Consider the following 23,283-nt stretch of genomic DNA (forward strand, 5'->3'; position numbering starts at 1 on the left):
AAGCAAAGGAGAAAAACCCCTCACTTCTTGCTGTGTCTCCAAACAAACATCAGATTTTAGTTGAGATCTCTGTATCTATCACCTCTTGTCCCCTCCCAATGGCATGTACTCACAACAGAGGCTGGGAAAGCGGGAGAAGGCCAGGAAGAAACTATCAAATGAAAACTCACACAAGTTGCAGCACAACTTTTACACCTGATGTCCCTGTTTGTCTTCTCGTAACCAAATTATAGGAATTGTGTTAAGAGACATAGAGAGAAAATAGCTTTATGTCATCAAACTCTGAATACAAACACATCTTATTAGCTAGTAAGAAACTCCTCAGCATGTGGCTATCAGAGCTCCCTCACCTGGCTCCAGGATTGTTAGCATGCACAGATACAAGCTGCATTTTCGACTTCCCAACCCCTACTGCCTTCAGCTTGCTCTGGGTGAGGCCAAACACACAAACTTGGGAGCAAAGCACACAAAGCTACTCACCACGTCTTTTGAGTAAGTGCTGCATGCGTTCTCCTAGCTGGTCCAGCCCCATCGGCGTGCTCTGGGACAGGGGCTCAGAGCGGCATCTCTCCACGAGGACTTTGAAGGGTGGTGTTTGTGGGGATGGTTGAGAAGGATGAGATATAGGCTGGCAAGAAAAGGGTCAGAGAATTACCAATATGTGTCAAACCTCAGACAAAGCAATCACAGTACATACAATTTCCAAGACAGTGCAACACGCCTTAGACCTCCTCATTGCAACCTGCACCCACTACTTGTTTTTGTAGGAAAGCTCTGGTGATGGAATACCCTGACTCCCACTGCATGAGGCTCATACCTTGAACACAGCACAGTGAGGGTGGACACCAGAAGTCTGCTTCAATGGGCACTCCTGAACTGGAGACCCACCCTTCGAATCTTTCGCTAGGTTACAGCTATCAGTCACCACTGGTCTCCATGCAGAGCCATGCTCAAGATACTTGCGAGTAAACAGTGGAAAATGGAAGAAATCTCTTCAAAAAGATCTCCAGCACTTGAAAGACACAGTCACAGAGTAGTAAGTTTGCAGTAGTGAGGTTCAAAACAGCCTGTTTATGTGTGTGCTCATGCAGCAGTGTAATAATAGCATCTGATGCTACTATTGTAAAAATAAGTTACAAGTTGTTAGAATAAAGCTGGGATACCCATCCAGAACAATTCCTGCAAAACAGCCTTCCTGGTAATAAGATCCATGTACAAGTGAATTAAATTAGTAACAGGATGTGATTTTTCTCATTCCCAAAACCCTTAACAAAACACTCCCTTCCAGGTATTAGCGGAGGTCATACAAGTCTTTTTAACAAATCCATAAAAAGAAGCCTACAGATGGTCTGTGGAGAGGGCAGGAGGTGAATAAATGTAATAGCATTGCTTGTTGCTGTGCTGCTAGAGTCACTGGGAGGGTACAGAGAAAGGCCTCTTCACCTGCAGATGGAGTGGAATCACTTTGCTGGAACACGTAACTGCAAAAGAAGATACCAGACCCACAGATGTCCTTCAAAAGCCAAGACTTGCATCACTTACCTGCTAACAAAGGTCTAATACACATGCACTGAGCCCCCTGCAACCCAGTATCTGTAATATCAAGCCTCTCTACAAGCACAACTGCTTTCCTCTCGAGGTATTTCCTATCCACCCTACATCACCCCCTGGTGGCTCCTGGTGCGACTGGGGAGATGTACCCAGCTGCTGTTTGGTAACATTAATCCAAAGCAGGAATTAGCATTTATACCTAACTGGAGAACAACAATGGAGTTCCCCTCACTTTTGGGTGATTCCAACTCTTATCATTCTATTTCAGGAGGGGAAGATCCTGAAAGACACAACTTGTACAGCAATATTTTGCAAAATGGGATTTTCTTTACAAAAAAGAATCACAACCCAAACTCCTACTTTTCAGTGTATTCTCTGTGACATGTGTCACTGTGGAAGTCTTGTGTGTAATCTTAGAGTCAAGAAATCAGCAGAAAAATCAGTTTACAAAGGTCAAGAGCAGAAAACAGGAGGTGCTCCTCACTGGGAGGCTTCTAGCCTCAGTTAGAGTTGTCATACATCCATGGCCCTGGTAATAGCTGGGTGCCTCCTACAGGTCAGTGGGTCCATCCTCAGACTCCAGCAGCCCCAGCTGATGTGCCATTACCTTTATGTACAGATGGAAGACAAAGCAGACAGGCTGTAATTACCCCAAACAGCACAGGGGAAGTCTAGATGAAATAAAGCTTCATCTCCCATTCCCTGCTCCCAGCACCAGCTCTGTGCCCAGTGAGGCTTCTTTTGACCAGGTAAAAGCCAAACAAAACTTTCCACCCGAAGTTCTGGACACACAGTCCCTTCAGCATGCAGGCCAGCAGCATACCATTACACTAATGGCACCAAGGATGGCAAGAGGTGGCCTGTTGTAACTTCAAGGCTGGGAACTAGATGAAGGCAAGACCCAACAAGTATTTGAGGAAAACACGTGGAAATGTGAATTATCCATGTGTTCTGTGGCTGGTTTTATATATATACACACACACACACACACACGTAAAGCCTATCAGCTTTGCAAACTCAACCTGCCTTTCTACGACAATGCTAAAAACATGTTTCCCAAAAAAAACCCTACCCCACTAAGGATAGCAGTAAATATAGGCTTTAATTCAAGATTTTGCTAGCACCTCATGGTTATTACAAATATAAAAACCTGAACAGCTTGGAGACAGGCTGTAGAAGCTTTGTCTCCTCTAAAAATAAGATGATTGTCAGACATAACCATATTAAAGGCCATAAATACACAGAATCTTCTTTCTGTGACTAAATCGTACCTCACTACAAACAGGAGTATAGTGCTTTTTGACAACAGTAGGATTTAGAAAGTAAAGTACTATTTCTTAATTTGGAAGACCTATGAAGACTTTTGGAAGCACAACTAACAGCAGCATGCTGAGACCCAACCCAGTTTACTGCTAATAACCAGGAGATGAAGAGAGCTCAGAAGATCAGCTCTCAGCAATACCCATTTCCTGGTTAGTGTTATTCCACAGAGCAGGAAGGGAAAACACAAATCAACTCGCAGCCCCATTTCTGCAGCTGCACCTAAAATGTTCTGTAGCAGAGAGACAATAAACCAATCTCAAGTTAAAGGTCACTGTGAGAACTTGTTGCACATCACGTGCAACTTCTGATCAAACACAGAAAAGAATGTTGCTGTATCTTCCTCCTGCACAAAGGCACTTGCAGCTGCAGCGGTAAAACTCCCAACCTGTGGGAGGATCTGATCTCTGCCCCAGCTATCAGATGGCAAATCTGCAAACACATCCTCTGGCATGTGCACGCTCAGGCAAATGAGTAATCCTGTGCTTCCAGTCGGACCCACCACAAAGGGAGAGTCTCCTTTTCCCACACAGAGCAACGCAGCGTGCAGCTATTGTACAGAATCCCAAATCCCAGTAATGGGGTGGGAGCACCAGACCTGTACCCGCAGCATGGGCTGCTCACAGCATCACCACACTCCACAACAAGGAGTTACAGCCTTTATGGCACCCACACAGGTTGGCTCTGGTGTGGGACTCGGAGGAACAAACTCGATGGCTGCTCAGGAGAGACATCTGCAACCATCTGCAGTGGTGCGGAGAAGTGACATTAATCAGACAGCCTCTCATAGGGCTCTGCAACCACACTGGCTGGGAACACTGAGCATCCCGGTGGGCCTGGCACCTTATCCTATGGGACGGACCCCTTTCACAGGTTGACAAGCCTGGAGAAATCTCATTTTCACACTTCTGGCAATGGTAATTCCTCCAGGAAATGACAGCACAAACCCAACTGGTGTCTGTGTGCAGCCACAATAGCCAGAAGCAAGCTGCAGCCTGTAAATCTTCCAGAGATAAAATTCAAAACCTTATAGAAAAACTGTCCTGGTTTCAGCTGGGACAGAGTTATAAAATAACTTCTATTATTTATAAAATAAACTCTTATTTCACAAATAAGCCAGCAGAGGGCATAGAAAGACTGCATAGAAAGACTGCAGTCAAAACTCTCTGCTCCTTCACAGCAAGACTGACACAACCAAAACGCCCTGCGGTGCCCAGCCCCTGCACGTGCCCCTGTGCAAGGAGGATCTCTGCCAGCAGTAACCCTGCACCCGGGTTCTGGGTCCTACAAGCTCGAAACTGATGCCTGAAATATGAACTCAGATGCTTATTTTGCAGCCTTTCCTCACATCATTCCCAAAGGAGGTATCAAATCCCCACAAACCCTATCCAAGGACACATCGTGCGGTTTGAAACCCCGATGGAAAAGCCAGAACCACGAAGTAGCCTGTGTGGTATCAAAACTTCCTTCCACCCAAGCATCACCACAAGCTACTGGAAGTGGTCAAATACAACCTCTGGGACCATGCCTTACTCTCTGCAGCAGCATTCTCCCTGTTGGGATGCTGTGGTGGTTTTAGAGGTGGGATAAGGATAATTCACTTCAGTGACGACACTTGTTCTGGAAACTTTCATGGCTTGCAACAGTCACAAATGTAGCAAAACCTCCCTGTTACCTCTCAGTTCATTCCTCACATCTATCTCAAAATAATGAAGGCACTTGCACTCCAGAGTTGCAGCACTGAATGGTGAAATCAGTAATTCATTTCCTATTGACAATCTATTTTGACCTTTCTTTTCTGTCAATTCTTCAGAACATTTTAACTGCACTGTTTCACAAGTTCCCAAAACAAGGGAGAATTTGGGATGGGGTCTGAAAGCAACTTGGTGGGGGACAGTTTGACAAGTGGTTTTCTACCTTCCTACAACTGTTCTTAAATGCTGCTGCAATATTATTTCCTTTACAGCATTAAGATCAAATCCTATTCAGCTTTTACTTGCCTATAACATCAATCAGCTCCTGCCCAAAGACATTAACATTTAAGAAGGCAAGATTAGGAAAGAAAGAACCAGGCATCAATTGCAGAAGAATACAGCTAAACAGATTTGCTGATCTGCTAAAATGAGTGTGCAAGTCCTCTAAAGCAGCAGGGCCAGCCATTGTCCTAGGGAACAAGTGCCAGCAAAGAGCTGGATTTAGCCCTAAAACAATAAGAGGCTGGAGTTTACTGCTACTGTCACGCTCAGGCTGAAGTTATTCCTCTTCCATGTTTATTTTTGGTAAAATATTTCCAAGTGCCACTCCCTGATGACAGATAGGCAGGCAAATCCCTCAGATATTCCAGGACATTTGTTACTGGAGCTGCCGACGGACTCTCCAGGTCTGGTCCTATCCAAGACCATCCCTCCTTTAGCATTTCTCTTGGCTGCTCTGGGTTTGATGCTGCCACCAGATCACTGCCTATTTCTCAGTCCCTAGTCTGTTTCTGGGATGCAGGAGGTGTTTACAAGCTGTACACTTTCTCTTTCATCCCATTGCTCCTGCCTGGAGAGGAAGCCTCAGCAGTCTGGAGGCTGTGTGCTCCAGCCACACTCAACGGGAACTCGAGGGAGGTTTCCTGTCCAGTTATCTCAAGCACCATATTTAAGTTTCTTGGTCATGTTTGTAAGCTGCAACAGCTGACCTGGGACTTACCCTATCTCCTGTCACACAGCTGACCTGGGAAATGGCTCACATTTTGCCCCAAGAGCTCTGCCATCAGGCATGCAACCATTGCCCTCAGCTACCAGAGATGTGGCTGCTCTGGGAAAAGAGTGCCAATATTTTCCTTTGCTCTCCTTAATCCTTTTGTGCCTCTGTTATCTTGCTCCTGCCCAGAATGCTTTCAGCTTGCTCCCTGTGAAGGGATATCAAACCACAGCCCTCTCATTCAAGCTCCTCCTAAACATTTCTTCAGGAGACCACAAAAAGTGACTAACCACTGTCCACCCCACTCCGTTAAGTGCCTGGAATTACACTGCAAGCTGTCTTTATCCGTTTGCATTACACAAAATGAAGCAGAAAAACAAATCCAGGAATAACTAACAATGGTTCTGCCTATTTTAGCTGGAGTCACAAGTTCAGATTTTTTTTCCCAGCATTTCTAATCTGCTGCCAATTTTCAATCACTTCCCCTCTTGGCTCCGAAGTTACAGTGATCCCTTTTCCAACAGGGAGCAATGTCATCACCTCTGTAACATCTCTGGTCTCTCTAAGCCCAAAAGGAAAGGAGAAAGTTTCTTCACAAACTGATCCAATTTCCTTACCTGGCACCTTAAAAACAAATGAAAAATAAAATAAATCATAATTTTATCCTCAGCTAATCAGCAGGGACCCAACAGAAACCAACTGGGCTCCACACCACGTCCTACCATGGTTTGTGGACAAACCTCACAGATTCCACAACTGGCAGGGAGCAACATGAGCCTGGAGCAGCTGGCAGCACTCAAGGCTGGGTTGGACGGGGCTGCAGCAACCTGGTCTAGTTGAAGGTGTCCCTGCCCATGGCAGGGGACTGGGTGACCATTAAAGTCCCTTCCAACCCAAACCAGTCTGTGATTCCATGATGATTCTATGAGACAGCTACTGCTCAGGGATTTCTGCTCCACGCACAGAGATACACGTATAGGTGCTACAGCGATGGGATGAGAGTTAATGGGGGAGTCTATCAGCTTTGGGAGGGCTTTTCTAGATGTGTTCTAGATGTTGTGCTGTAACCAGCATCACCCAATAACAATCAACAACCATCACCCCTACTGTTTTTTTCAGTTAAGAGAACACAAGGTCCAAAGTGCAATTGGTGAATGCCAGTTTCCCATAGCACACTTCAAACCTCTAGATGTTTCAACAGCACTCATCTCACAAGTTTCTGCTTCAAATTAACTAAATGCAGAAAGGGCAAAGGTTAAAGGTAGCACCTAGAAATACATAAACTTCTACTACAGCCCTCTTCTAGGGGCACCGATACAAGCAAATGTCTAAAGGGTTGTAGGAGGCACAGCTCTGGAGGTTCACACTAATAGCTCAGGGATATGCCACTTATCTGACTCCTCTTGGACTGACCCAAAAGCTGTGTCTCCTGCCATGATTCACATGACCATCTACTTCACTGAAAATCCCAAATGAGTGATATACAAAAATGCTTTCAAGTGCAGATCATCTCCACACAGTACCACAGTATGGCCTTATTGAAACATCGTAGTAAAAGTTACCCATACCTTTCCATTCTTGAGGCGCCCAGAGGAGACAATCCTGGAGACATGCACTTGGAAGGGCTGGCACTCATCAGTGCAGTCTGTGAGCTCCAGAGAGCTCTGCTCTGCAAACGAAGCAGCTCCACGCTTCCGCAGGCGGTAGCTGCTCTGCCCTGGAACCGGACCTGGAACTGTGGAACACTTCAAGAAAGTCACTAGAGAGAAGTTCACATCAGTAACTGCAGAACAGCCCAGGCCCACAGCATCCAGGTCATCCACAGGAAAAGCCTGAGAACATGGCAGGTCCCTGACCACAGCCTGTATCTTCTCTGGAGTACTGCCTGAGTCCTGGACCTTTGTAGTCAGCTTTGGCTGTGGAAGGTGGATTGGAGCCTCAGTCACTGCAGAGGAGTCACCATCTGCAGCTGAAGAACAGTCCGAGTCCACAGTATCCAGATTATTCACAGGAAGATCTTGAGAACATGGCAGTTCCTTGCCCACAGCCTGTGTCTCCTCTGGAGTACTGCCTGAGTCCTGAACCCCCAGCTCACTTCTAGACAAGTCTTGCAAAGGCAGCTCAGGATTTCTCAAGTCCTGTATATCCAGTTCTGGCTCTGAAAGCTGCTGAGCCACTGCTGGAGACAGATCCATGTCTTTAGCAACCACTGGAACACCAGCCACATCCTCAGCATCAAGTTCAGTCAGGGCTGGCTGTGGAACATGGATCAGAGCCTCGGTCGCTGAAGAAATGTCATCATCAGCAGCTGGAGAACAGTCCAGGTTCGCAGCATCCAGATTATTCACAGGAAGACCTTGAGACTGTGGCAGGTCCCTGCCCATGGCCTGTGTCTTCTCCAGAGTACTTCCAGTGTCTTGAATCCCCAGCTCACCTCTAGACAAGTCTTGCAAAGGCAGCTTAGGATTTTTCAAGTCCTGTATATGCAGTTCTGGCTTTGAAAGCTCCTCAGCCACTGCTGCAGATGGATCCATGTCTTTAGCAACCACTGGAGCACCAGCCACATCCTCAGCATCAAGTTCAGTCAGGGCTGGCTGTGGAATGTGGATCAGGGCCCCAGTTACAGAGGAAACATCACAGTCAGGAGGTGAACAGCCCAGGTCCACAGCATCCAGATTATTTACAGGAAGACCTTCAGAAAGTGGCATATCCCTGCCCATGACCTGTGTCTTCTCTGAAGTACTGCCTGAGTCCTGACCATCTTTAGTCAAAGTCATCTGTGGAAAGCCCATCAGATCCTCAGAGGGGTCTTTAGTATTTAGGTCAATGAAAGAGCTGTCTGCAAGCTCTGGCAGGTGGGAGATGGATGGTTCTGGCCCAAAGGGACAAAGTGATGTTTCATTAAATCTGTAATTCTCACTGCCCAGGGCAGAGGATCCAATGTCTTTCAACACTTCTGTGGTTTTGCAATGCTGCGCTGGCTCCTTCCCCGCTAAACTCTCAAAGCTCAGATTATCCCACGTGCCTGAATCTGGGGACTGCAGACATGCTCCCACCGTGCAGAAGGCCCTTGCACTCTCATTCTCAATAACCAAGACCTCTTTGTGGGGGGCAACATCCTGCCTCCAGCCTCGGAAACTCCGCTGAGGCCTTTTTTCATCAGGTGAAAATGCCCTTGAGGAGCCTCGCAGCCTCCGAGCTGCCTCAGCCATGCTGGTTAAGAACCTCACAACACCACCAAAGTGAGTGGCTTTGGTTGCACTGTTTGACTTTTTCCTCTGGCTGAGATTCTCCTCACATCTCGTATCAAAGTCACAATAAGATGTAGAATGATCAGTTATATTTTCTAAGTTCTGGAAACTGGTTTCAGCCCTTTGATCTGGAAGCTTTGAATTATCTTTGCTAGTTAATGAAATTCTTTTCAGATAGCTCCAGACATCTGAGCTTCCACCTCTTCTGCCCTCCTGGGGGAGCACAGTACCCCTCTTTTGATTGTCCCCTTCTGTAATTGCAGGACTCTGAAAGTTTTCACAATTCAAAGACTCACTCTTTCTAGCTGGTATTCTATGGCAGTTACTATCATTATCTTCACTGTGTAACCTGACATTAATATCCCTGAGACATTTACTTTCATTGCCATCAATTTCAGGAACGCTGATATTCAGCTCTATGTCTTCAAAAGAAGAGTCCAGATCATCAATGTACCCCGCATAGGAGTGGCGGGAAGGCCTCCGACTGTCACCCAGCTTCTTAACCCTGTAGACAGCTCTCTGCCCACTGGCGTGATGGTCCTCCTCAGGGTCACAAGCAGCCTGGACTCCAGATGCTCTCAAATCCACATTCTTAGACATCCTGGAGCTTCTTCCCTTTTTTGATGGCCTTACCCTGTCCATGAAGGATGGTTTCTTCAACTCTGAGACTTCAGAGGTAGCTCCCAGCAGGATCATGGACTGGGGTCTTTCTTTATTTGTAGAGAGTCCTTTCCTTCGTCTAACGAAATTCCAGATCCGGTTGCCCTTGGTTGTCTTCTTATACCTGGGTGCCTCCTCCTGTTCATTTGGGATGGTATCATTGGAGGTGCAGTGCTCAGCACCACAAACCTCCAAGGCGTCAGTACTCCCTTCCTCCATGTTTGCTTGGAAAACCCTGTTGGCATATCCATTTGGAGCTACCACAGGACCAGTATGCCGGCGGCCCTCTACAACTTCCATCGCCCTGCCTGACAAGTTGGTATCAGGGGTCACAGATGCATTGTCTTCAGATTGCTTTCTTCACAAGACTTAAGGAAAAAAGAACAAAAGAAATGCAATTAGGAACAGAAAGAGTTTTTAGAAGACACATTTGTTAAAACCATCACAGGTCAAATCTTATCCCAGTGGCGGTTTTGCCATTGATTTTAATGAGGCTAAAATTTTGCTCCCAAACCACTTAAATTTTAAAACAACTTAAATCTGATTTAAATGACTGAAGATTTAGTGAGCACAAACTTCCTGCATTAATAACGTTACCACAAAGTACATGCAGGATACCATACATCACATCTTTTTGCAGATCACTAGGGCTCCGGATACATCAGATACATGACAGAGAGGAAAAGAAGAAATCACAGTACAGTGTCCCTGTGCATGTCACTGTCATCCTCACCAGCCTCATCTGCCAGGAACTGGCACTGCCCTCCCAGAGAGTTCAGTCTCTTCAAGCAGGCATTCAAAGAAAAGTCAGGATGAGGCTCTTCCTGGAACCAGTGCAAACCCGAAATACTACAATATCAGAAAACTCATCAATAGCCAAGCCAGGTTTTTCCTACTATAGCTATGGCACCAACACATGAATCCCTCACTGGAACTGGACTGCTAAATGAAAGCTGCTTGTCCACCACTCAACACTACACAAAACACACGTTCTTCTCAAATGAGCTCCACCTTAAGTGAGCAGGATTAAAAGTACAAATACCCCATATCCAATAGCAACAGAAATCACCCCAAACCCTTTGTGGGAATACATTTGAACTCCAGCTCGTACAGATCCTAAAGCTTTCCTTCCACTGATGTACCTCCATCCTGTCTCACTGCTTCAGCTTCATAAGGTGGTCCTGGGCTTGTTCTCTACCTTCACAACATGCAGAACTACATGCCAGGCACTAAACATGGTTAAATTCCCTATCCTACTTTCAGCAGGAAGACGGAAGTAAGAGTGGGAACAAGGAGGACCACAGCCCCGGAGAAGTGGGTTTGACAAAGGACAACCCCCCCATTTTCCCCCAAGCCGAGGGAGGAGACAGGCAGTCACACTGCAGCACTCTGGCACAAAGGCATGAAGCTCACTCCTGCTCTTGTCCCTTTCACTCTTACTGCTCTGCGAACAGTTGCCGTATCTATAAAAAATACAAACAACAACAACAAAACCAAACAAAGCAAACCCAAACAAAACTATTAAACTCACTACTTCCACTACAACAGAGGCTGTGCAGCAGCTACTGCCGTGGATACTTCATGGACAAGGAAAGGCTCAGCCTTGCATTCGGGCAAATAAACCTCTGTTTCTACCTTGCAACCACATCTCCAACAAGCAATAACCCAGGAGACCTCCATGGATGGCAGAGGCATCAAGGAACCAAGTGAGGTTGAAAACTTTAACAAAAGCAACTACTGTCCTGCTTTTTTCAGAGCAACAATCATCTGGCTTTCACTAAGCCATGACACAGGGGTTGTGCCAAGCATTTTTGGCACCAGTGGTACTGAGGGTAGCAAAAATGAATGTCTGCTGCTGTGGTGCGTTGACCATGGCCAGCTGCTGGATGCCCACCTCACTGCACCATCACTCCCCTCCCCAGACAGGACAAGGGGGAAAAGCAAGATGAAAAAGCTCATGGGTTGATATAAAGATATGGAGATCCCTCACCAATTACTGACACAGGCAAAACAGATTTGACTGGGGGAAAATTAATGTGATTCATTGCCCATTAAACTGATTTAGATAATGAGAAACAGAAATAAAACGAACTCAACACCTTACCCCCATCCACCCTCTCTTTTCCATGGCTCAACTTCCCTCCCTCACTGCTCATGGCTCTACCTCCCCTGCAAGGGGAACTGGAAGATGGACCATCAGGACACAACAGGTCCTCTCTGCTGCTCCTTGCTCCTCATGATTTTTTCATGCACCTGTGTGTGCTCCACACACCATTCCTGTCAGGAGAACTGCTCCTGTGGGAGCTCCACACACCATTCCTGTCAGAGCTCCACACACCATTCCCGTCAGGAGAACTGCTCCTGTGGGAGCTCCACACACCATTCCTGTCAGGAGAACCTCATCCTGTGAGAGCTCCACACACCATTCCTGTCAGGAGAACCTCATCCTGTGGGAGCTCCACACACCATTCCTGTCAGGAGAACCTCATCCTGTGGGAGCTCCACACACCATCCCTGTCAGGAGAACTGCTCCTGGGGGAGCTCCACACACCATTCCTGTCAGGAGAACTGCTCCTGTGGGAGCTCCACACACCATTCCTGTCAGGAGAACCTCATCCTGTGAGAGCTCCACACACCATTCCTGTCAGGAGAACCTCATCCTGTGGGAGCTCCACACACCATCCCTGTCAGGAGAACTGCTCCTGGGGGAGCTCCACACACCATTCCTGTCAGGAGAACTGCTCCTGTGGGAGCTCCACACACCATTCCTGTCAGGAGAACCTCATCTTGTGGGAGCTCCACACACCATTCCTGTCAGAGCTCCACACACCATTCCTGTCAGAGCTCCACACACCATTCCTGTCAGGAGAACTGCTCCTGTGAGAGCTCCACACACCATTCCTGTCAGGAGAACCTCATCCTGGGGGAGCTCCACACACCATTCCTGTCAGGAGAACTGCTCCTGGGGGAGCTCCACACACCATTCCTGTCAGGAGAACTGCTCTTGTGGGAGCTCCACACACCATCCCTGTCAGGAGAACTGCTCCTGGGGGAGCTCCACACACCATTCCCGTCAGGAGAACCTCATCCTGTGGGAGCTCCACACACCATTCCTGTCAGGAGAACTGCTCCTGTGGGAGCTCCACACACCATTCCCGTCAGGAGAACCTCATCCTGGGGGAGCTCCACACACCATTCCTGTCAGGAGAACTGCTCCTGTGGGAGCTCCACACACCATTCCTGTCAGGAGAACCTCATCCTGGGGGAGCTCCACACACCATTCCTGTCAGGAGAACTGCTCCTGTGGGAGCTCCACACACCATTCCTGTCAGGAGAACTGCTCCTGGGGGAGCTCCACACACCATTCCTGTCAGGAGAACTGCTCCTGTGGGCCTCCACAGGCCGCCATTCCCATCAGGGAGCCTCCCCCAGCTCAGGCACCTCTTCCCGCCATCTCCACTGACCTCAGGGATCAGGGCACCATTCCTCACCTTCCTTTACCTGCTCACTCCTCCCTGGCACTTTTGCCCTCCCTCAGACACGTCTCCGTGGCAGCACTGCCAGCAGCTGCCGGGCCTGCTCTGGGCCGCGCTGCGGCCCCATCTCTCCACAACAGCCACCGGCACCAACGCCTCCCCCCATGCACCCACACAGAGCCCAGCCATCCCCTCCACACACCCACTCCGCTCGGCTTTGGCCACTGACTGAGCCCGTTGCCTTCTGTCCATGCTGTGGTGGAGACTGGGAACGAGAACCTCCCTCTGCGGGCCTCAGCACCGCCTGAAACCCTGCAGCCCAACTTCACCCAGGAGCTGTGTCCCTGCGGGGAACACATGAAGCTTCTGCTCCCCAAAACACCAGGGGTTAGTGGGAGTATCCCTGCATCTGGTGCTCCAGGAGGAGACCGGTTCCCCATTCCCTGGGCTGTCACTCCGGGCATGCAAGTTCTTCACAGACATCCCCACTGCGATTGAAAGAGTAACGCATTTGAATGGATCTGAAGTGAAGAAAAAGCCCCATCTGAGGAGTTTCAAGTTGTGCAGCCCACTGGCAGCAAAAGACTAAAAATCACAAAAGGTCCCTCTCTTTTTGTTTGCTTTTTCCAGCTTTATGGTTTATTGGTTTTGGCTGGGTGGATCCTGCATGAGGAAAGATGATTCAAAGGGAACGGGCTTGCCTGAGTAGTCTTTGGATGGATGCTAGCAACAGAGGCTGTTCCTCATGTGTCAAGCAAATAGAGCCCACAACAGCAGACACATTCTCTGTGGCCTTCCCCACAGAAGAAACACAACCCAGAAACACAGGTTGCAAGGGCGGCTTTCAAATAAATATATGTATCTTTATTTCTTTTAAAAGCAGCTTTAAATCAGATGTAAACTGAGCCACCATCACAAAGCCAAACCTCAGCACCCAAAGCAGACAGGAGAACAGTGCTTGGTGGCCTTCCGTTCTGCCACAGCTTCACCTGAAGCTCTCCTGATCTTTGAAACCATCACCTTTGCTTTGACAAAGCTCTCCCTGATGGATAAATGGAATAACAGGACACGGGCTTTTTGACCAGCTGCTAACAATATTTATGTGAGAAAAGCATCTTGTTGTTGTCTAATCCACAGCAATTAAGCCTGCGGGACTGCACACACTGAAACCAGTCACTGCCCTTGGCAGGCGCCAACTCACAGCAGTGCAGCTTTGTTAGTGCCTGCAGTCCCAGCACAGTCCCCTAAACCACATCCAGCCCAAGGACTGGCACTGTACTGTATCCATCAACTGATACAGCCACCAAAAGCAGTGTCTGCCACTGAGCAAACACACAGCAGCAGCATGCTTGTGGGAAACCTTGAATAAGCCAAACAGAAAAGACAACCTTATCATAAAATCACAGAACAGTTAGGGTTGGAAAGGACCTTAAGATGATCCAGTTCCAACCCCCTGCCATGGGCAGGGACACCTCACACTAAAACATGGCACCCAAGGCTCTGTCCAACCTGGCCTTGAACACTGCCAGGGGTGGAGTATTCACAAACCTCCCTGGGCAACCCATTCCAGTGCCTCACCACCCTCACAGTAAAGAACTTCTTCCTTATATCCAATCTAAACTTCCCCTGTTTAAGTTTTAACCCATTACCCCTTGTCCTGTCACTACAGTCCCTAATGAAGAGTCCCTCCCCAGCATCCCTATAGGCCCCTTCAGGTACTGGAAGGCTGCTCTGAGGTCTCATGCAGACCTCAGGTCTCCAAGCACCCTTCTCCAGGCTGAACAGCCCCAATTCTCTCAGCCTGTCCTCATACAGGAGGTGCTCCAGCCCCTGATCATCCTCGTGGCCTCCTCTGGACTTGTTCCAACAGTTCCATGTCCTTTTCATGCTGAGGACACCAGAACTGCACACAATGCTCCAAGTGAAGTCTTACGAGAGCAGAGTAGAGGGGCAGGATCACCTTATCAACCAAACAACACAGGCTCAGGGGCAGTAAGGCACATAATGACAAAATAAAACCCGAGTATGGAGAAGAACAGCTTTGAAAATGTCTTTCTGGGTCACAGGAGGAGGAGGTTTTGAAGAAACGCTTGGAGCATATTTTGGAGCACGCCTATTAGACAGAAAACCACTATTCAGCCAGCTGCTTTTATTTTTCCCCTCTTCAAGCTGCAGGTGCTTTGCTGACGTCAAACTGTAGCAAGTTACCACCTCACAGGGAAGCCGTGACTCCCGTCTGGGGGGGGGGGACACGGACGACATTAACCACTGACAACATGAGGTAGTGCAATTACCTTACACCTCTTCCACTATCCTCTGAACCACCTCGAGCCCAAAGAGGGTGGCTCAGCCACCTCAGGTGGCTGTGGCTGGTGCCTTTGGTTTACCAAACACACATCATCTCACCTGGGAAATGGTATCCTAAAACCACAGCTATCAGTCACAGCTCCAACTAACAGGAGCTGCACAGGTGCCTCCCCTGCCCTCTGCACAGAGCCTTGTTGTTCTTCTCACACAAGCAGCAGCCCTTCATTCTGAAAAGTCACCTCCCTTTTCCAGGTCACTGAGAAGGATAAGTAAATCAGGATTGCACAAATTCCCAAGCAAATGGTACTGGGTGTTTTACACAAATATTGTGTCCATGGCCATGATTTGTCTCTAAATTCTTTCCATTCTTTTGCGCTATCCAAACCTTTAAGGAAGAATGAGGTACTCTCTATCTCATTCATAATTGCATAACATTTCCTTAGCAACAAGGCTTTTCTTGCATGATACAGGTGGGAGCAACATAATTTTGCTCCTTTTAAGTGTGATTTAGCAGACATGTACAAGAGCAAAAATAACAGCACAGGCCCAGGTAACACCCACTGAAGTTCACAGTTCTCACAGACTTAAAGTACACTGAATCAGGCCCAAGCAATCTGGGCTGTCACAAGCCACCACTCAGGGACTGATGCTTTTCTTGGGCAGCCTTGTTCTTCCAAGCTGGCCCTTAGTAAATTTACAGGAGTTATCCACAGACACAGCAAAATAACGGTATCCACAAGCCTACCAAAGGCAACAGGGTAGCGACACCAGCTAGCAAAGAAGCATCAGTTAGGAAAGGTCTGACCCTGGTCTGACCCAGGCTATGTCCAGCTCTGGGACAAGAGACAAGAGGGACATGGAGCTGTTCGAGCAAGTCCAGAGGAGGCCACGAGGATGCTGCAGGGCTGAATCAGCTCTGCTCTGGAGCCAGGCTGGGAGAGCTGGGATGGTTCAGCCTGGAGAAGAGAAGGCTCCTGAAGGGGAGACCTGAGAGCAGCTCCAGTGCCTAAAGGGGCTCCAGGAAACCTGGAGAGGGGCTTTGGACGAGGGCCTGTAGGGACAGGCCAAGGGGAATGGCTTTAACCTGACAGAGGGGAGATGGAGATGAGCTCTTAGGCAGAAGCTCTTCCCTGTGAGGGTGCTGAGGCGCTGGCACAGGGTGCCCAGAGAAGCTGTGGCTGCCCCATCCCTGGCAGTGCTCAAGGCCAGGTTGGACACAGGGGCTTGGAGCAGCCTGCTCTAGTGGAATGTGCCCCTGCCCATGGCAGGTGGTTGGGACTGCATGAGCTTTAAGGTCCCTTCCAACACAAACCATTCCATGATACTGCAATGCCCAGGCATTGTGGAATTCTGGGGAATGCATATTCCAGGTTACAGTCGACTCCTAAATCCCCTCTATCAAGTGATCCAAAAGAGCTATTTTGACTGGGGCCCTGAGGAGCAACAAGCCTTTGAAGGGATCAAAGAGGAAATTGGCAATGAAGTTGCCCTTGGGGCAGTACAGACAGGATCACATGAGAAATGTGCTCTCTACCACAAAGCCTCTGGCAGAAAGCACCTGGAGAGACTTGAGGTCAACCTGGAGCCAGGGGTACAGCGAATCTGAGGCTCACTACACCAAAGGAGATACCAGCAGCACAGGAGGGAGTTCAAGCCACATCAGAAATAGCTGGTAAAAAAGCTCTTGGAACAGCGCCCTGTGCTGCACTGGATGTCCTAAGGACAGGATCGGCTCCTGCTGCAGAACAATGACTCCAGACACCCCTCCAAGGTCTCTATCCCCCTTCTCTCACCTTTCAGCAGCACTAAATGTGCTTCGGAACCCCTTGGCCACCCCTAGCATCACAGGGCGCTGCTGAATCCTACTAAAGGCCTGGGGAATGCGCAGCAAAGGCACCAGCAGCCTTGCAAAGCAGCAGCGAGGGCTGGAATGCACCGAGGGCCCCCAGGGACACGATCTTCCATTCGGCTCTTCCTCTGCAGGATCCAAAATAACAAACAAGAAGGAGCCTTTGGCCATTGTTTGTCGGGGAAGGGGGGTGACAGGGAGAGGGCACGCTTCGTGGCCTGCCAGAAGGCATGGCTGAGCTAAGGAAGTCCTGCCTGGGCTTCAGTGTATCCGCTCCTCTCCAGGAGGGGTGGGGGGAGGCAGGAAGGAGAGAAAATAGAGAACAAATGATCTTATAACCCTTGAGAGAAACCTGTCTGCTCTCGGGGAGCGTATTTAGCCCAAGCACGCAGTGCCTCTTGCTATACAAAAGAAAAAGAGGAAAGAAAACCCCGCCAGTTCTTCCGTTACCATGTTCTACCACCGAAAAAAATGGGAGGAAACAGATGTTAAGCTCTCCAGCGTCAGGAAATTATCTCTTTCATGAGGGTATGGTTACTTCAGTGTATTTAGGTCAAATAAATAGGGAGAGAATCATGAGTTGTCCCCCTTTCTATGTCTCCTCACATGTTTCAGCCTCGCTCAGTGCCGCTCCGAAGGACCAAAGTCACATCCATGCCTTCACAGCACACTACGAGGTGATGTAGGCAGGGCTGGAGCCCCTGCCCACCCAGCAGACCCTCAGCCCACAGTCACCCTCACCACGAATTGCTGCAGCCCCTACAAAACTGCAGCATCCTCTGCTTAGAGGACAAGAGGACAGTGTGCTGCTGAGCTTCAGCAAGGCATGGCAGTGCTGATGATTGCAGATTAGTTTCTTTTAAATAGAAGTGGAAGGAGAATGGAGAAGAGACTCGGGTGAAACATCTGCAAAAGGGATCTCCAGGCCATTAGCAAGAGCAGTTACGGTTTTCCGGTGCGGGGCTCCCTGAGGAGCTCTGAGCCAGTGCCCGTAGGAAGTGACCATAGAATTTAACCAGAGTTTTAAATGCTCTGCAAAACAGGTTACACAGGAAGCTAAACCCCCTCATTAGGAGCAGGAGGCAGAAAAGAGCAGTTTGAATCCCTTTTCAGTGTGGAGCAGACAGACCTTGCTGAAACACTTGAGTTTTCAGCGGAAGAAGGGAATCTGCAGCAATGGTTGCACTCCATCACTGAGGACAACCAGACCAGTTAACACCAGGCAAACACACTGCTTCCCCTGTGGCAGCATGCATCTGCCCCACACAGTTTGCACTGGTATAAGCCAAAGCTTTTACAGTACTGGATACGGCTTTGTGTTTCTGTTAATTCAATATTCACCAGGCAGACGGATGGATGCACAGACAGATAGCTCCATCCCTGTATTCAAAAGGATGGAACTCAAAACTTGGGTTTGAGTAAATCAGTTCACTCATGTATAATTTAAGCATTACTTCCTTCCCATTACAGGGAGCTTTGGAGTTTGTGCAATGGCTAAACACAATGAAATTAGAGCAGGAGAATCTTTTTGCCTGTGGCCAAGGAAGACAGAGTTGCTTGGCTGCATCTCTCAGATAAACTGGACTTGTGTTGGTGCTGCCAGGGGAGGAACCAGCTCCTCGCCTGGGACTTTGTGGGCCTGATGAAATGGTGGGACAGCGCAGAGAGGTGCCAGGCAGGTTACCAGGGTACCAGCACCTGGCTCTGCATCATGCTGAGCCCTAATACCTTCTCCCAAGCCAGCAACAGCTTTATATATGCAGTGCCTGTGCTGAAATGGGGAGAGCACCATCATGTAGCTCCTCATGAAAAGTTAAGCAGGTGAAAGTCAAGAAGAAAACAGAGGTTTAAAAGCCCCTGTTAACCGGAATCAAAAGATGAAGATGTAATAGATTAGCTCCTCCTGAAGCTGAATTTCTGAGCAAGGCTTCTGCACACAGAAGGCTTTGGCATTGTACCTCTAGCTAAATATTTCTTCAGACTCCCACAGCTGACCCATGAATTGCAAATGAGAAGCCACCCTTTACCCATTTAACCAGCATTGTGGCTGTGGTAGCATTACCCCCTGCACACTCCTGCACATTTTCATAAGCACTTTTTTCCAAGTCTAAACTCTTTCACTATGCAGAAAATAAAACTAAGGTGAGTATCAAACAGATCCCAAAGGAGACTTTGCTATTGACATCCAGGATGCACAAGGACCCCCAAGAAAAAGAGGGAGCTTGAAAACATAGCCATCTTTCAGACCCAGGTTATGTTTTGATGTACAATAGCTGTTTCCCCAGTCTTCTCAGGTATTTGGCACCGTCACCACTACGATAGAGAAATATCTGCTGTTACATGTAGTTTTTTAAGCTGTTCAGTAGTCAGTTGAAAGTAATTATATGTAAGAACATTTAATTACTATCCAGTAGCAGACGTAGGTACTCCAATACCACAGCGATGAGCTAAACTGCAACAGTACAGGCAGAGTCAGGGGTCTACACCCATACACACCCCATTACTGTCAGCTGAACACCACCAAGCTGCTGGCTGCTGTCCTTCATGAGGATGCTGGGAGGCAATGACTTCATGATGCTTGTAACATTACTTTGCATTCCCAAATAGTCAATTTAGGAGAGATGCCTCAGGAGCTTTATAGCTGGGACATTTTTCCGCCACGAACCCCTTAAAAAACCCTTCCTTCCCCCAAAATCCTTCAGTAACAAAGCATGCCTGCCCATAGCCTGAACTGGAGAACAGAAAGCAGTAGCCAGCATTTAATTGTTTATATCTTGAGACAAAGACAGTGTCTAAATAATTGTCTATTGTATTCCCAGAGACAGTACAGGAAAGCTCTTCCCCTAGCAGGGAGCCTACAGGTCACACATGCTTCTGCCATAACATTTGCTATAAATAATCTTCAGTTGAGCAAAGGTTTGTGCTAGTTACAAAGCGGAGTAAGGCAGGCACCATGCTCCTATCGGTTTCAGCCATTACCAATCCCCAGAGAGTGCATATCCTACCCTGTTGTTCCTGCTCAAATGTTTGAAAGAATTATTTTTTCCTTGCTTCTTTTGTCTGGGGAGTTTATTTATATTTCCTCTTTGACATGGAATTACTACTAGAAAAAATAAGTGCCATCTTACAGGGCAGCTCACCAAAACTGCACTGAAAGTAGGTGCAGAAGGTCACATTTGTAGCTCTATTGCCATAGTTACGGACCTTGCAGCCTGTGATTCTGTGTTAATGTATGTTCAGTGCATCCAGCTCTGGATCAGAAACAAAGAGCTGCATGCCAACGACAGCCCCAAATTCCCATGCAAAGCCTGGGAGCACATGCAGCAACTGGTTTTGCTCAAGCATTTCCAAGAATTACTTCAGCATATTACTCAGCAACTCCCTTACATTGCCCTGGCGATGACAAAGGGCATCTCACACGTACTTAACTGCTCCCTCTAAACCCTACTATCTCCAGACAGATCCCAAGTGACCTATTCTTTTTAGGCAGCTATATAGGTGGGATTTCCCCTGTACTTTTTTCCTCCCTGCCCTTTTTCCTTACAACAGTTTGTACAGGAACCATCACCTCTTTCAGGTTTCTCCATCAAACATCATGTCAAAGGAGGGAAATGGAAAGGCAATGACGCAGGCTTTAGTGCTGCTCCCAGCTCTCATGAGCAGGCTGCTGAGAGCAAACCTGCTTCACAGCCTTGTTTCATAGCACAGCAAACCACACTAACCAACACCTCCTTTCAACACAAACACAACGGCACAGGACTGACAGTTGGTTGCTCTCCATTCCCCAAGCACCACGTCACAGAAAACCTAACTCACCAAGCAAAGGTGAGGTATAGCCTTACTGTGCTCTGAAATGGGATGCAAGTCTCAGATTGGAACCCAGAGTATCAGGTGTAAAGTGTTTGTCTTCAAGAGCAAACAACTGCAATGGTTTTGAGTAAATTCCAAGCCAATTTCTGGGTATATGGAGGTTTGAAGTTTCAAACAGGCCAATGACACCTACTGCTGTGTTCCAGGATATCCAGCTTGGGAAGGCATTGCCTTTAGGTATGTGAAAAACTAATCTTTCTAGAAAAGCACCGTGACTGCTGGGTGCCTGCTCTCCAGCTGAGGCTTTCACCCCAGAAAGGCACAGAGATTTTAGAGGTGCCTCCTGGCCATGCAGACACCTTTCTCCCACCTTCCCCCCCTCACTAGCAACAACAACAACAACAACAACAACAAAAAAATCACTCTTATTTGCACCCAGAGCCCTCACACAGTAGCTGAGACCACACGGTCTGCCCTGGCCAGTACATGAAGCGCTTGCTCCGCAGGAACCATAGTGGGTGATGTCTGGAGCCCAGTTTTGGTGGCAATGCTGCCGTTGCTGTAGGTGTTATCCTGCACTCCCACAGTTCAGCTCAGCCAGGGCTGGTCCTCACATGCACATCTTATAACCTAAGAGTTCAAAACTTTACTTTGTCAGTGCGAGCCTGCCCTGCTGACCCAAACTGGATACTAAACCAAACGAACATCATTGAGCGCATCCCCTGTCTGGACCGCTGCGCACTCTGCCTGATGTGGCTTTACCCTTCAAAAGGGGCTGTCAGCTCACATTCCTCACGCCCCGGGGACCCGCTCGAGCCACCCACACTCCGCTGGGCAACGGAGCAGGAGCCAGCTTGGAACACGGGGAAGCCACATCAGATTCAATCAGCATCATTACTGATGAGTTCTTTCATCTTTTGGCTGTGCCCCTGCCACACACCCCACTCATCAGGATAGGGCTATGCACACACGTGATGTCTCCTCTGCCTTCCCACCTTGCCCTCCTCAAGAATAAACTTATCCATTTTTAGGGTTAAAATACCTAACTGAGCAGGAGCAGCTAAAGGTTCCCCTTATCAACACTTATAGAACAAAGCATGAATCTTTTCTACACAGAGCTGGAGATGGTGTTCCATGTATTGGGCATCTTTTTATTTCACCCTTTTCTATATTCTGTTGAGTGTCTCCAATAACTCCTTTTCAACAGCAAGTGAATTTATTGCTACCGGTGGCAAGGAACTAAACAAAAACTATAAGCAGGAAAAGACAGAACCAGTCACCTTAAAAGTGTCCATTGCATTCCCTCTGAAGGCACATCTCTCCATCTCCAAGGATGAGCCCAGCTCACCTACATCTTTACCCCTACTTTAAAAGCTCAAACAGTTTGGGAACACATCCAGACAACATCTAGTCTTCACAGGAAATTGCACAGTATGGATGGGATACACAAACATTGCTATCATGCAAAAAACCAATGTGCTGATTACATAGAATCCCAGACTGGTTCGGGTTGAAGGGACCTTAAAGCTCACCCAGTTCCAGTCCCCTGCTGCAGGCAGGGACACCTTCCACTAGAGCAGGTTGCTCCAAGCCCTGTCCAACCTGGCCTTGAACACTGCCATTACACATTTCTCCAAGGACGTGCACCCCGCAGGAGGCACAGGACCAGCCCACAGTGAGTCAAGGCAACAGCACCTTGTGTTTCCTCAGTGATGAGGTTCAAACCCTGTTCAGCTGGTGTGAGAGCTGCAGGAACTCCCACACCAGCGCTCGACCTGCCCGCACAGGCAGGGCAGGGGCAGCCCTGCTCAGCTCACAGCACTGCCAGGGTTTGCAGTATCTCCTGGATGTTATTCCAGTTGGGTCTTTCATTTGGCTGGAGCTAACACTCAGCACTGAGGCAAGATCACCTTGGCTTGCAAGCCATACACTGGATCTTTGCTACGTGCTGACACACTTCCTTCCTGTAGTAAAATGAACAGGCTCTCCATACATACACTGTATCAGCCCCTTGAAACAGAAGCCTTTAAGGAGCCGATCCTTCCTGTCCATCCTACTCAAGAAGCACCAAAAGAGCCCTCTGAACTGTGGTCATACCCAACCACTTGGCACCTGGGTTGCAAAACACTCGAGGCCATCAGGATGAAGACTGCTGTTGTTGCGACAGGTTATTGGTCTCAGTGACAGCACTTTCCCACATCCCCTATGATTCACCCTTCACGTCAGCAGCATGGAAAAAGTGACCTCTTCCTTCAGAGGAGACAAAAGAAGTGATTAACAAGAAGTGTTTAAGAATATGGGCTTGTCCAGCAGAAAACCTGAACAAAAATCAGCTACTAAAGAAACCAGAGGAATCTTTCATTAACTTTAA

At 48.2% G+C, this 23,283-nt stretch overlaps 1 protein-coding gene across 5 annotated transcripts in view; it reads right to left on the bottom strand.

Moving 5' to 3' along the window:
• The window catches only part of ARHGEF9 (Cdc42 guanine nucleotide exchange factor 9), a 190,149-nt gene that overhangs the window by 157,068 nt on the left and 9,798 nt on the right, over positions 1-23,283 (bottom strand). For all 5 annotated transcript variants that reach the window (XR_009968798.1, XM_062640082.1, XM_062640080.1 and 2 more), the window contains exons 2-3: positions 7,128-9,838; positions 481-628 (exon numbers count right to left, since the gene is read on the bottom strand). Coding sequence is in view for 4 of the 5 variants with exons in the window: in XM_062640082.1 (XP_062496066.1) it covers positions 481-628; positions 7,128-9,770 (2,791 nt within the window). In the remaining variant the exon portion in view is untranslated. The remainder of the gene's footprint in view (positions 1-480; positions 629-7,127; positions 9,839-23,283) is intronic.

The sequence above is a fragment of the Pezoporus occidentalis genome, unplaced genomic scaffold (genome assembly GCF_034315485.1).
Source record: "Pezoporus occidentalis ecotype Australia unplaced genomic scaffold, CSIRO_AGI_Poc_V1 ctg63, whole genome shotgun sequence".
NCBI classification, from domain to species: domain Eukaryota; kingdom Metazoa; phylum Chordata; class Aves; order Psittaciformes; family Psittacidae; genus Pezoporus; species Pezoporus occidentalis.